The sequence below is a fragment of the Amphibalanus amphitrite genome, unplaced genomic scaffold (genome assembly GCF_019059575.1).
Source record: "Amphibalanus amphitrite isolate SeventyFive unplaced genomic scaffold, NRLGWU_Aamphi_draft 000350F_arrow, whole genome shotgun sequence".
Classification (NCBI taxonomy): Eukaryota; Metazoa; Arthropoda; class Thecostraca; order Balanomorpha; family Balanidae; genus Amphibalanus; species Amphibalanus amphitrite.
Window position 1 is genome coordinate 458920 of NW_024881845.1, and position 15553 is coordinate 474472.

Consider the following 15553-nt stretch of genomic DNA (forward strand, 5'->3'; position numbering starts at 1 on the left):
CAATTCAATCACGACAAATTTGGGAAACCAATCAAATCAATCAAGTCAGAGCAGTTTTCGGGAATTGATTCAATCGACTCAAACGCGACAATGAAAGGAATCAATCAACTCAATCAAACGACTCAAACCAAGACATACATTAGGTTTTTTGCCCCACCAACTTGGAAAAGTGTCCATAGCAGTCTGGTGTACCTACCTACCTACCTACCTACCTACCTACCTACCTACAGAAGAAACATAAAAATATTGTCATTTAAAATTATAAATTGCCATGCCATTCAAACTTTCTATGTAATAAGGAAGGATACCTAGTGATGGACAGGTGGATCGTGATATTGAGGTTCAATGGGTAGAATTGGAGCAGAAGTGTCATTTATTGGGTGCAAAATGACCCAGTAGTTGACTCGCCCCTTAACCCAAATCACCACCTTTCACCTAAAAGTTGTCAATTTAATTTTGGCCATATTCCAACTCCATTTACACTCAATATCAGATATTGCAGTTGAAAGTTGGCTGCTCGGATTTTGGCAGTGTTCGTGATTTGGCCATTTACCCTACATCATGTCTATTTTAATGGATAATATGCATCAATAACATATTAACCATAGGGAAATAGAAATAAATATCTTACCTGCATCATGCATGTGACGGTTTCGACTTTCGGTTAGACAGAGACTGACGGGCAGCCTGAAAAATCATTCCACACAATGTGCATTTGAGACATGGGATGTTGTCAGATTGGGAAGGAAGAGATTTGAAGCATTTAGCGGTCCACGATTCTGGACGTGGCATGTCAATGTTAGGTACCTATGTGAAGAATTCAAAACATTTTATTCCAATACAATTTGAGACTGTTAGGACTGGGGGATAGGGATGAGGATTAAAAATATATTTAAAAGGAAATGGAGAGGACAGGGACTCTGGGAAAACGGCACGGCGCGACTGCGAAACAACGAAAACGTTTGGTTTTGCCCAGTTTTGCCAATAAGTATGCTAAGCTTTTATAAATCCTTATTCTACTTCTTTTGACTTTGCGGTAAGATGACGTCATTGATTATCATGTAGTATGGTAGATCATCATAAGATAAATCGGTTGTACAGCACCAATTTCGTTTTAATCATTATTTCATTTGAAATAAAAACACTTAATAATATTCGGTAAAATATTTTAAGGAAAATGAAATATATTAAATATGTTATGCTTAGGCTCTCAGGAGAAAAGGATCAACAAACGTTCTGCTGCAAATTAAACATTGCAGCAAAGTAGCTATCAATTGTACGTAAACGTAATCAGCGAGACGAAAACGGCGCTTTTGTTTCAGTTATTTTTGTAGGGGTTTCAGATATTTATAGAGTTCAGTGGGTTGTTTCTGAGGAGATGTGGAGATGTGAATTATTAATTAATCACACTTTATTAGTATATAGGGCCTTGCACTTTATCATCTGGATTTAAAAAAAGTTTCCTGCTGAGTGCAGAAAGGAAGGTAGGTGCATCGCCAGGTTCTATCACCAGGATTGGAGCAGTTCAGCTATTGCAGTTGCAATAACTGAGTTATTGCAGTTGAAAGTCAACGTTGGCTGTTCATGTTGTTTAGGCCCTGTTCTTTATTTGGCCATCTACCCCATATTGCAGTTGTGATAACAAGCAGTTTTCAGTGTAGTTTTGTGATCTTTGGTGTCATCAATTGGTGTCATTATTTTTTGTCAACTAAAACTTATTTGAACTTTCCATTCAATCGACTCAATCATACGAGTCACTCTAATTTTCGGGAATCAAATCAGTCAACCAGTCGCTAAAGTCAAACGAGTCAGTCAACCAGTCATCTCGAAAAGTCAATCGACTCAATCCAATCAACTCAAAATACGCGTTGAAACAAATCAATCAATTCAATCGACTTGATTGGTATACAACCCTGTTACTTTCGTCTGTCCGTTCAACTCATTCCTAGTACCCTAATATCTACCGTGCTACCACTCTGATACCTTACCGCCGAATCCGCGAATTCTGACGTTTGATCTGTCGCCTAACCTGTACCGACAAATTATCCTACAGAGCGCCCCGACCCGGCTCATTACATTATGTAACCGGCGGTGTTCCGGGGTCCCCGATACAGCCCCCTGATTGATCACGGTACGGACCAGGATGTATGGTAGCGGTGTTCGCTGAATTTGGGTCTGACCACGATAGTCCTGTTTGGGATCATGGATAAACGGGAAATGCTACCCGGGGCTCCGTAAATTAGATAGGTTCGGTTGTGTAACATTGCTGTAACTCGTCTGGGATGTATAAATATGTGGAAATGGAGTTACAGTTAGGGTACTGTTTGTAAGCATGCAACACATCTCATCCCATCTCATCTTATATATTTCACACATTCATTTCTTGAATGTGTGGAAACTGAAAGTTCACATTCAGTTTCAATGAATCAGTTCACATTCATCGTAAGCAAAACAATAAATGTGACCTCTATTGGTGCAAAAGTGCCTTAGCGCCCGGCTCTAAACATAATCAGGCAATGCCACCCGAACACTACTATGGCGATACTTTTGAATCAAGAGTCCTCTCTAGAATTCGGCGCCCGGTAGAACTCAATTTAGCTGTCCCAATAGGCTTTCCCAATGGGAACATGCAGCCCAGGCTGTGTCTATTATGGGCCTCAGTGTGATTGTTCTGTGGAAACTGACCAGACACGTTATTTAAATGGACGCCAGCGGAGCCATTTCCTCGAATACCAAATATGCCATCAGAGACGTCCAATATTGACTGTGCTATATTCGGCCGAATTACAGTCATTTTAGTACAGCTGTGCCGTGACTACGCATGCTAGCGTATTTTTTTTATTACATATGCTGCTCCGTGAAAACATCCAAACCACCCGTATCTGTTTGTCAATGCATCCCGACAAAACATTAAAATGTCGTGGAACAGGGGTTCTTTTTTACTCTGTTAGTGGCCGCCATTCACTTTGACAGTTATGGGCATCAAAACTTACATAACAATCCATATGTGTCCGGCATTGACATTAGGACGGATAATCCGCCGCTTCCGCCCCATGCCTTCATGGGAAAGGCTAGTTTCTCTTGCGGTTCGGAGATTGCCCATACCCCTGCAGTAACTGTTTGATGTCCAGGGATGACCTTGAAGAGAGCCGGTTTGTTTATATACTGCAGATGTTTTCTTCAATGTTAAGCAGGAATAATTGGCACATAAATAATGGATAGTGACACTGGCTCTTTTTTTACCTTCGGATCCAAGTCCTCATCAAGTGACCCTGTAATTACCGTGTGCGCCACTTGCCCTTTTCTTTGAGGTTTTTGACATAGGCTGACAGGTGGCTGACATTTTGTCATCGCGTATGCCATGTAGCCGGCTGTGACCCGTACCTGACCTATCCGAATTCTGGTACATCCTGTATTCGTGGTATGGCTCCCGCCTGTTACTCATCGGTGATCTTCACGGACCGATCCACATGATCTGTCTGACTCTTGGGACCCTGTGAACTGTGCATGGTGTACCCGATGTGATGGTGTTGAACACGTGTTTGGCCTGTAGAATACCGACTAACCTATGCATCACCCGGCATGCCAGCCTCTGTGACTTTTGCTGCCATTAGGTCTCTCGATCTGAACCCTGTGTTACATTTTCCGAGCCCTGAGACTTGGACTCGCACTGGTGCTCTCTATGTGACCTATTTCAGTTTGTCCCTGCGTAGCCTTTGATTCCTGCATGGTTCCCTAACCTCTTAACTCATCCATCTCCTGTATGACATTGGGGGCATTCCACGTCAAATCGAACAAAAATCGGCTGTTTTGCACCTTACCATCAGCGATTTCATTATAAATTTGTGAGCGAGTTCCTGTGTCGCCCCGGACATTACATTGATGTTTTTTGCACATTCTGACCACAGGTCTTCTAAAAAAAGGGCATCAAATTTTTACAAAATGTTGCATCTTTATATTTTTGAACGACCATAACTCTGGTTGTACTTGTTTGATTTGAATGAAATAAACCTTACTGTTTAGGTAATTTCTTAAGCATTTGTTTAGAATTGCATCAACTTAAATATATGGCCTTGAAATTTGCTTAACTCTGTTCTTAAGCACAAAAATTGAAATAGCAAAAAACACGCCACCTTCGATTTGGCTCATTTTCATATATTTTATTGCCTACCATATTCTTAACAACCTGTGAAAAAATTAGAGTGGGCCATTCATAAGTTTTGAAGAAAATGGCACATATGCCAACGTATGTTAGCACGCGCAGTGGAGGGGGAAGAGTGAATTTCGCCCCACCCCTCCTGTTTTTCGCCAATATCTCATAATATTGATGCGAAATTACTTATGGCTACCTGTCCAGAATTGAATTGCACATCTCATCGTGCAAGCAATAAGAAAATCGGTTCACAACTGTTCTAGTAATAGCGGTGTAAAGTGAACATCCTGTCGCCGCGGCGACGCGGCGACCCGGCAGCCGGCGCCGACCGCTACGCGCCGCCTGAATTGTAGACTGTGCCGGGACGGAACGGAACGGTTCCGTCTTTACATCGCGCTCCTTACCGCTGATTACGTTCGATTCGCGTCAAATTTTGTGAGAAGACTAAGAAATGTACAGGCAATCTTATGGTGAAAGAATTCTGAAAATAGGTTGGTAAACAATTGAAATATGAACGTGTAAACACAAAATTGTGACTGCTGCGTTTCCCGCGTCGGCCGATCCCGCCTCAGCCGGCGACATGTTACTCTTAGCAGAACTCTAACTGCCATATTTATTATCGGATTAACTAGAAATTCCCCATACATACTCAAAAATGTATGTTCTTTCGTATAGTGAAGATCAAAAGACGTGAAGCTATCGTTGCGTGATAATGTTTTCGTTGAATTTATTTCATGATGCATTTCCACACGGCTCAAAATTCACCGCAAAATACCGTTTGCCTGAGACACTTTTACAATGGAACGTGAATGCTTGACTACGATGACTATGCATTTCCATTCTCGCAGAGTTTGGGATATCACTAATCAGCAATCATTCATTTCAGAAAGTGTACACAAGCAAGCATGTCTTGACTCTGTCTTTCAAGGTCACGCGCGGTTGCGTGATGTTGATGCATGAAAACGGCGTTTGCCGCGAAAGTTATCAATGGCCCACTCCAATTTTTTTCACAGATGGTTAGGAATATTGTGAGGGACATAATATGTAAAAATTACTCAAATCGAAGGTGGCGTGTTTTTTGCTATTTAAATTTTTCTGTTTTAATTCAAGGTCAAATGCATTTCAAGGTCACTTCAATTTAATTTTATAATTAAAAATCAAAGCCTTATCAATTGCCTACAAGACCCTGTTAATATCATTTTGATACCAGAAAAGGAACCAGAGTTATAAGCATTTAAAAAAAATGATGTGTGGCATTTTTGGCTATATTCGATGACCTATATCTCGGCGATACGTTATCAAATTTCGAAAATATTACACGTAACTCAGTTTTGCACCATGCCCAGTCTGCCTACAAATTTTCAGAAAAATCGAAGGGGATGACGGATTTCGGTGTTTGATTTGACGTGGAATGCCCCATTGATTTCATGCGCAACCTCCCGAACCTCTGTGCTTTATTTTGACTCGTCTTTAATCTCGGACAGTACATACGTGAGCTCTGACTTTATAGCGACCCTCTGCAACTTCCGTTTGACCCCTTTGTGACCTCTATTTCTTTTTCTCTCAGGACGGCGAGGAAGACGACCTGGTGGATGATGGCGTGGACGCCGCCCAGTTCCGACTGCTCGGCGTCTCCATGTCCTCGTTCAACAGTCGAAAGGACTCGGGAATTCGCAGTCGACGGAGCAGCATCCAGGCTCAGGTCAGAGAGAGGGAGGGAGGGAGGCAGGGAGAAAAAGAAAGAGAGAGAGAGAGAGAGAGAGAGAGAGAGAGAGAGAGAGAGAGAGAGAGAGAGAGAGAGAGAGAGAGAGAGAGAGAGAGAGAGAGAGCCGAAGAAGCAGAGTTGTGTGTTGTCGGGTTATTTCAGACCACGCGGAAATGTTGCAGTCTGCCTGCCGTGTCGAGTAGTAAGATACCGCTGGATGCGTGCGGAAGTTGACGTGGATTTAAACGCTGATAAGCGTGAAATTAGCGTGCGTGTTTTGAAAGACGACACAATCTGCACTGGTATGCCAGTTCTTAGAGGAGTTATATGCTTGTGTGGATAGTTTAGTGTATGACACGAGCGAATAGATCCCGAGCGTAATCTTCTTAGAGCCGGCTTAGCAAAGCGAGATTGCATGCTTTTACGACTTAATCACGGGAGTCATTGCAGTTCCATGGCAACATTTCATTCATTTGTGAGTGTGGGGTTATTTCGGCGCGGAGTTAATTACGTGTAATTAAGGTCAGCGGCGTTATTGAACGTACCAAAAAATGCCAGTGACCAGGCTGGCTAGTTTTCCTCAGTTACTTAGACAGCTGGTGATTGATCAAGCTACCTTTCCGTGCGGCCGCCCGGGCTCACGGGTGGTCTATGGCCGGGGAGGCTCTGAATTAGTGATAGTTGAGCGCGAGTTTGCCGCTACTGACTGATGAACCGCCGGAGCTTCGGTACCTGACTGGCGCGGACGTCCGCCGGCTAATGCATGGTGATGATATACGGCTCTCTGTGGTGCCTCTGTGTGTGCTGCGTCCCACTGGTCTAATGACATTGCCGAGTAGCGGTCGGGTGAGGAGAATGGGAGACGTTCCGCGTTTCGCCTCAGCTCGTCTTCCGTCACCACTGTTCTTATATCACCTAAGTCCTCAGCTGTTATATTGCCTAAAATCTCCACCCTGAGACATCCAAGTCCTTGGAGCGTTTTACTTCTTCATGCTTTCTTCATATCGTTATACGTTGCTTCCCAGATCACACCTCGGTCCATCTTCAGTTCATTTTACAGCGTACCGTCGTATCACCCCACTGCACTGTGTCCCCGGATCGTCTTGCGATGCATCACTTTTTAAACCTCAGTCACCCCTGCTGTGTCCACGTATTTTCACCTCGCTCTCCGTCCTCAGATCGCGGCGCTGAACGGTATGAAGTCGGGCGACCTGCTGACCCACCGGATGAGCGGCTACTACACCTCCAGCCAGTCCTCGCTGATGGACGCCTCCAACCTCGGTGAGTCAGCCACCTGCCCTCACCTCAGGAAGGGACATCTCATCCCACAGTGAGGGCGCCACCTTCCCAGGCTCGTCCTTTCTTACATCTATAACAACTCTTGCAAGTTGCAGCTCAGTCAAAGTTTTTTTTCTCAAAACTTTACTAGCCACCGTATTAGATCTCATCATTTCAAAACCTGCAAGCGACATTATTTCGTCTTATATAAGTGTTTGTAGGCTGCCTCCGCCTGCTTTCAGCCTGTTTCTGTGCTGGACATCAATGTATGAAATCTCATCGACCTGTTGCGCTGTTTAGGTCTCTTGCATGCGATTTGTTCGGATCCCCAATATCAAATGCTGTGCCTACCAAAATGAATCGTTGCAGTTCTCCCTCCCGTTCCTGAATTTTCCGCGACTTTTATTCTACGCCGCCCATTATCTGCGTTGCCACCGGCTCTCCAATATGTCCGATCCGTCTTCATTCTATTTCACCCATCTCTGGCTCTTCCATCCCACCCACATCTCTTCTCTCCCGCTCCTCTCCTGTTGTCCTGTCAAGCGCCGCGCTCCGCTCGCTGTCCAGTCCGGATATTACATCTCCCCCGGCCCTCCTAGTCCTCCGACGGAGGCTCTCGGTCGAAATACGTGCCCAACTAATCGATCCTTCACTGTGAGTCTGCGCCCGGCCGGCCGTCGCCCGGCGCGGCCGATCAGTTTCGAGCGCAGTCAGCCGGCGATGGAGAGCGTCGCGCCCGACGCAGCTCATAATGCACGCCTCCGTCGACGCGTCGCTCCCGGAGCGGTGCGAGTGCCACACTCCACAGTGATTGCTGTGCGCTGCGCTGGCTGGAGTTTTTCGCCTCGGCTCTCGGGAAGGCGGCCGAGCGCGGCCTGTCACGCCCAGCCTACAGTTCGCTCCGGCTCTGCCTGGCTTGGCGGGCGCTGGATGCAGCTCGGGAGATGAGGAGGCAAGAAGTGACTCCAGACGGGACTCAGTGCGTCTCTACGAATGGCCAACAGTCTCGAGTCGAGTCCGACGGTTATGAGAGCGTCAGCGATCACTTGTTTTTGGTCTGCGAGCGCACGACTGGCTAGAGGAGGTGATTAGGTCCAGTGTTGCGGGGCGCTGTTGCTCGGCAGGTAGTGGAGACGCCTGGCAACCAGCAACTGGCCGGTCACCCGTAAAGAGGGGGAGGGGCAATGAGAACCGCGAGCGGCGCGCTGCTGGGTGAATCCCTATCTCAACTGGTTGTCAGTTTTATAATCGTCGTAGTGGGTGGAAGAGGAGGGGTATATGTTTTTTTTAATGTTGTGTTTGAAACAGGGATTGCTGCTGCCGTATCTTGTTTTCTTGACTTGTTTTGCAATAAATGCTTGAAGACGTATATGTAACGTTTTTATAGGTTCATTTGACAGAGTGATTGGCGTATGAAGACCTTGTATCGTGTATGTTGTACACACAACTGAATTTGTTGCTGACGGCGTGAGCGAAAAGTTGCGTCATACGAATCTTCACAAATAAATAACGAAACAAATACCATCCCTTTTACGAACAAAATGTGATATAAGACCGGGCTGTGTCCAGTAGAGGCCTCTCAGAGCGTATGAAGCATTCCGGTTGTAATACCGACTGCATGCCGGGTCTGGTGTAACAGGATGACAAAGCCTGGCTCTTTCATTTATGACTGGTGCAATATTGCCAGCGAATAGGCTGATGTTTATTGCGCTCCAACAAATCGAATCACACTCTGTGACCCTAGGTGCCCTGAGAGAATGCGAACTCCTGACCCACAGCGAGACCAAACACTAGCCCTCATCTCAATGACCTGAACGTAGGTCGGCGCTGCCAGCGGAATTTTCCAGTCTTGACCCTGACCGGTCGATCACGTGTTCCTGTGGCTCCGCCCACTTGCGGTCTGGGCCCGACCGGTGACCCAACGACCCGAACCTGGGGGTGCGTGGAGGTGGTGGCCGGGACGGGGGAGTGGATAGGGTGCCGGCATGGCAAGTGAGCGGGCCGGGGTTCGAGTCCGGGTCAGGTCACGGTGGGGTGTGCCGGGTCATGTAGCAGCTGGAGTGAGGATGGGTGTGGGCAGCCGATGCGTGAGCGTGTGTCTGTGTTCTTGCGTGAACGGTCAGGTCATGATGGGCGGTGGCGCCTGGGAGCAGGAGGGCGTGTGAGGAGCAGGAGGGCGTGTGAATGGGGAGTGGTTGTGGGAACAGGGGTGAGCGTGGAAGTGTGTGTGGTAGGTAGCGGGGTGTGAGGGAGCAGCGGAGTAGATGTGGAGGATGGGCAGGTAGAAGAGAGTCCAATGCAGGTGGGAGGGAGGAGCAGGTGTAGATAGTACGGCGGGGGAGGAGGCCAGAGGGGGCGAACTTATGGCGTAGATAGTACGGCGGGGGAGGAGGCCAGAGCGGGCGAACTTATCAAGCCAACATACTTTAATATGTAAAAACAGAGGGCTCGTTGCAAACATTTATTGACACAAATCGCACTACGCTACAAGTTTAGCACAGGCATCCCCCGCTGTGCTCTGGGCAGTCAACGCCTCCCGAATTTCGGGGTGGGGGGGTACAAAGTATATCCGTCCACCATCCCCACACGAGCGAGCGGTAGTACACAGTATATCTGCCCCCCCCCCCCCCCTACTGCGTACCTCACCTGCGTAACCTACCCTGCACCGAACAGAGACATGGCGCCACCTCCCCTACCGCCATCATCCCCTTTGTCTCACCCCCTCCCTCGCAGCCCGCTGAACAGACGACAGATGAAACCACTCCCGGATGGGTCCCACGGGTCGTCGGGAGTGGGCAGACCCGCCGCAGCCAGCACCACGGCTTGGCGACAACATGGGCGAGAGCCCGATAGCGGATCGGGACAGCTCCCCTCATGTTGGCAACCAGGAGAAGGCCCGAGGTATTCCCAGACCCCTGATATGAAAGCCCGGAGGAGGGTGAAGCTCCGAGCATTCAAACAGACGGACGTCGAACCGGACATGTGCATGAATTTCGGCTGATAGCCTTGCCTTGGCGTTTGTTAACACTGCAGCTCATCAAAGCAGGGTAAAACCTGGTCAACACCCCCCATCAGACGGTTTTTTTTTTAGTCCTCCGCACACCCGCATCCAACTTGGTGGGAGGCGGGGGTTCACATTGCCCCCTGGCTCTCTTACATTCAGCTTGGGGACAAGTTATCAAGCAGATTACTTCACTAATTTATTTTTTTTTAAAGCGAGTAACTGACAATCAACCAGGACAGGTTCCATGTTCGATGAATTATTACCTTTATTACCTCTATAAGCTTTATTATTAAAGCTTTGCTAGCTTTATTACCCCGCTGGAACCCCGAGTTTTGGTGCAAAGCCATGCCCGAAATCCATGCACATCAGGTCCGGCCATGTTAGGCAATAGGGATATTACAAGTGACAACAAAGGAGATAATACAAAAGTGCTTACCGGCAAAAATGTTATTGGAAATATCCTACTTTGCGTGATGTCCACCTTCCAAAACAGTCCCACCCGACAGGCTTTATTTACTCATGATATTTCCACACGTAGGTTGCGAAAATTCAAGATCCTATCTCTACAACCACTGATCGACAAGGCACATCCAAATGTTGCATAGCAATTAAAATTAATAACAAACACATGCAGCGCAGACAGAATACCGCTTAGAAGTGCCCCTGAGTACTCACTGCTCGTAAGAACGGGACGCGAGATCGCAAATGAACACGGCTACAGCGAAGCCGGACGCTCGGATCCGGTTGGCTATGCGCCCTTATCCATCATTATCAACACACGACAATATTCCACCTCTAATAAAATCAAAGTGCAAAGCGAGGACAGTTGTCGAACACAAAGCGCCCAACCAATCCAAACCATTCGTCTCTAAGAAACGCACAATTCTTTCCTTACACATGACAAAGTTGATTGAAATCGCGGTATTCAGTTTCAGGACATGGTTTCGCTCAAGGTCCTAAAAACAGTTTGGCTCTTCGACCTGTGCCTGCGGCTAGCCGGACGATCAATTTCGATTTCGAGACCCGACTACAATGCACGACATATGTACTGAACAGCACTTAACATTGGTTAATGTAGTCTGGTTGTGTTCGGTCTTCAGTGGGACGGACTTCACTGGACTCAAATTTTCACTCGGGTCTCGATTTGTTCCACGTTCAGAGTTGACGAGTGATCCTGAACCGGATCGTGCTCCTCAGCTGAAACAAACGAACGATCGGTCACTACTGAAAAATACAATGCAATTCACATATTTCTTCATGTTTCTGGGTCACAACTACTGTAGTCAATATGCAAAACATGTCTTCACTCCAATTTACGCACGAGAACGAATAACGACTCACATGGTGCGGTACCTAACATCTTTTCCAAACGAAAATACGCTGGCCAAACTACTTTCATATGCATTTTTTATAACAGTGAAAGCTTGCTACGGCGTAAGGACAATCAGAATATCATATGGCCTGTGTCTGTAGAGATTCCTCGAGCAGAGCAGAAAGTCGAGCAGAACAGCGCCGAGAGCGATCGTATCCCAATTAAATATTATGTAAGTCCAAGATTATATAAAAGCCTAGATGAAACGTATTAACCCTCGCACGACCAGGCCATTTCTCATAACACGAACGACCAGGGGGGGGGGTTGTTACGACCCCCCCCCCTGGCGTTTCGAAACGGAAGGTCGTAGAGCTTAGCGGAAAAAACCAACGGATTGCTCTCAACGAGATCTCGCGATTGGTGGTATATTTTTTGGTCCTAGGTCAACATTTGACCTACTTTTGACCGGTCAAAGGTCAAATTTTCGGAAAAATAGACTTTTTTCAACTTTCGGCGGCGATTGCGGCAAAACGGTGGGAGATATCGACTTGAAACCTTCACTATCGTGTTCCTTGATCAATTCTCTATCGTTTGGTATGTATTTCGTTTCCCTAGCTCTAAAAATGGCGCGTTGGGAGCGCCGGAAGTCGGCAAGGTCACAGTCGGCGGCAGAAATTCGAAAAATACAAATTTAAATTTTTGAAATCTAATTGTATTTTTGGATTTGGGAGGTCCATTTGCTCCCTATAGAAGCTAATATTGCTGCATATTCCCATTGAGGTGACAAGAATTAGCAAAATAGTGGTTCGGGCGCTTTTCAAAAATAGTACCGGACGCTGTTCCTCTTGTGACGTCATAGCTCCGTGACCTGACCTGACCCGGTCAAATTTCTTATACCATATGATAGCCAATACTTGCCCCAACATGCATGGGAAGTTTCATTACGATCCATCAACCGATGTCCGTACCACCGGCAGGAAACCTCGGGCGTTGGCACTCAGTTTGTGAAAATCCGGCCGGAGGCTGTACCTCTTATGACGTCATAACTCCGTGACCTGACATGACCCGATCAATTTTTTTCGGCAAAAGATGCGCAAAGGTTGCCCCAGAGGGTATTGAAAATTTCAGCCCGCTACGACAAGCCGTTTAGCGTGCACTTCGAAAAAACCTCAGGGGGGGGGTTGGTACAACCCCCCCCCCCCTAGGCGTTCTAGGGTTAAGGGCCAGCGATCGGGTGTCGAGAGTGCGACATGCATTTCATACTACAGACATCCAAGGCGTGCAGTTGTGCGAGTTTTAGATGGCGTGATGCTCTGCTGACTCGCTACGACTAACGCTTCTAATGGCTAACCTTCTAGAAACTACTGAGCGCTGGTCGGATCGCACTACATTACAGCGGCACCGCAGTTCGGACTTACCGTTCTCGCTAAGTCTCAGCGGCGTTCGGCAGCTCGGCCACTCCACGGGTTACTTCTGTCCTTCCGTCACCCGACTCGGGAGCTGATTGGTGATTATTCTCACTGTCCGTGTTCTATTTCATCGTGCCACGGATCGTCCGAATGCTACTTTTACCTCGCCCCCATCAGTGGCCCTCGGTGGTCTCGGAGACTCGCTCTCGGCCACTATCTGGACAAACCCTCAGACGATATTCCTGGCCTATTTCTGCCTTTACCGATCACAGGGTTGATGCAACCCATCAGATGTTATACCCAAAGGCCTCCTCCGTGTATCCCTTATATCGTCCACAGAATTACGTCATTTCGCCAAGCCCTTTGTAATAATCCCCCAACGGCCTCTGTGTATCCCTTTATCGTCCATAGAATTACGAACTCTCAGCCGTCATCACTGATTGTCGTATCACCTTTGACCTTTGTGTCCCTCGATGACCCGTAACACCAGACAAGCTTCACAACGGCTCTCTTTTTGACATCCGCGTCTTTTGATGAACCGTGGAAGCAGGCCAGCTCCTCAGTCGCTCTTTCCTGACCTCCGCGTCCCGTAACCCGTATTACCATGCCTACCCCTTAGCTCAGCTGCCGCCCTCCCTGACCCCCATGCCTCCCCTGAAGGCCCGTAGTATCAGGGCTATCCATCAGTTGCCCTCTCTGACCGTGTCCTCTCCCTGTCTGCCGACAGACATGATGCAGCGGGTGTTGGACGAGGCTGACGCCCTGGATCAGCAGGAACCAGAGCACCTCCTCGCACAGCAGCTGATGCAGCGAAAACTCAGCGACCTACAACTGGTCCGCTGCGTCCAGCAGATGTCCAACAAGTCCAACTACTTCATCAACCCGCCCATCAACCGGCTGACGCTCTTCTACAAGAACGCAGACTTTGAGCGTCAGTACCGGCTTCAGCACGCGCGCCGACACCACGCGGCCGCCAACGCGCTCTCACTGCCCAAGTACAACACTCTAGTGGATGCGGTCGTGGCCACGATAGTGTTTGTCGTGCTGGCTGTGGCGGTAGCTGCCACGCTGCGGCCCGCGGCCGGCTGGTTCGCGGTCACGGCTCTCCTGGCAGCCTGGTTGGCGCTGGTGCAGGGTGTGATGTGGTGGCGGCTGGCGGCTGGAGTGTCTCGCGATGAGCGGGAGCCGTTCGCCCGCGCCTACTGCTGGCTGACCGGCTGGTACCCGTTCCATGTGATCGGTGGGTCGCTGGCCGCGCTGCCAGCGGTGGTTGTGTTTGCCGGATGGTCCTGTGCTGCCTGGTCGGACGATTGCGAGCGAGCAGAGTACTACTTCCTGGCCATGCTGGTCGCCCTTGTCCACTTCTGCAACTTCACGCAGCTCAACTGTTGGCTCAAAAGCGCTCTGGCGGCGGTGGCCGCGCTGGCGATGGCCCTGCTGGTCGGCTTCTCGGCGTGTCGTTGCGGCGACGACCAGCGTCTCCTGCCGACTGCAGACCTCTCAGCAGCCATGGCCGCGCTCGTCGCTCTGGTGGCCATCCTCAACCGAGAGTTCGAGATCAGCTATCGGCTCGGCTTCTGCGTCAATATGATCGCCGCCCGCGATAAGGCTGAAGTCCAACGCCTAAAGCAGCAGGCAGACGGTCTACTACATAACATCATTCCTGAACATGTGGCCGACGTGCTCAAGACCAAAGCCAAGTATTCGGAGAACCATCGGGACGTGGGTGTTATCTTCGCCAGCATCATAAACTTCAACGATCTCTACGATGAGACGTATCACGGAGGCAAGGAGTACCTTCGTGTGCTCAACGAGATCATTGGAGATATGGATGATCTTCTGCATAAGTACACCAGCGTCGAAAAGATCAAGACGATTGGTAGTACTTACATGGCCGCGTCGGGCCTGAACCCGAGTCTGCGGCGCGACACGGCGCGGCCTGACCAGCATCTGTTTGAGCTGATGGAATTCGCCATGGACCTGCAGAAGGCCGTGGCGGCTTTCAACGTGTCGCTCTTCGAGTTCGCGCTGGAGCTGCGCATTGGCTACAACATCGGTGACGTCACCTCAGGCGTCATCGGCACCACGAAGCTGTACTTTGACATCTGGGGCGACACGGTCAACATCGCCAGTCGGATGGACTCGACTGGCGAGCCGGGCCGCATCCAGACCACGCAGCGGTGCGCGCTGCTGCTCGCGCCGCGCTTCGATTTTGAGAGGCGCGGCGAGGTGTTTGTCAAAGGAAAGGACCACATGGTGACCTACTACCTGAAGGGCCCGCGGGCCGGCGGCGGCAGCGCGGTCAGCTAGAGGGCCGGCCGGCCGCGCCGGCCGCCCGCGACCCTCCGGCGCCTCCGGGCGCTGTCTCTGTGATGTTTTTACCGTTACGCTTCTCTCCATAGGCGGCTGATGCGCCGCGGCGGGTGTGAGCCCGTCCCCGTGCTGATGGAATTCGCCAGGTCTAGACCGGTAGCTAGCGGCCCGCGCCGGCGGCCAACACGCTATTTACAAAAAGGGCCGCCGGACAGAGCTTATCAACTGCCGAGCGGCGCGCCAGCGTTCGACGCGCGCGCGCCAACTGTGACGGAAATGTGTGAGATGTGTTGGCGCCGCCAATAAAGTTCCGCGTGCGCCGTGACTCCTGTATCTCCTCTGGGGAGCAGGGGAGGGGAAGCCGCACGTGAGGGAGGAA

The 15553-nt window shown here is 49.3% G+C and overlaps 1 protein-coding gene across 3 annotated transcripts in view; it reads left to right on the forward strand.

The window, feature by feature from the left end:
- Positions 1–15499, forward strand: part of LOC122389246 (adenylate cyclase type 9-like) — a 78016-nt gene extending 62517 nt beyond the window's left edge. For all 3 annotated transcript variants that reach the window (XM_043381104.1, XM_043381103.1, XM_043381105.1), the window contains 3 exons: positions 5721–5855; positions 7037–7139; positions 13589–15499. In XM_043381104.1, coding sequence (XP_043237039.1) covers positions 5721–5855; positions 7037–7139; positions 13589–15171 — 1821 coding nt within the window. In that variant the 3' untranslated portion in view covers positions 15172–15499. The remainder of the gene's footprint in view (positions 1–5720; positions 5856–7036; positions 7140–13588) is intronic.
- Positions 15500–15553: the final 54 nt, after the last annotated feature.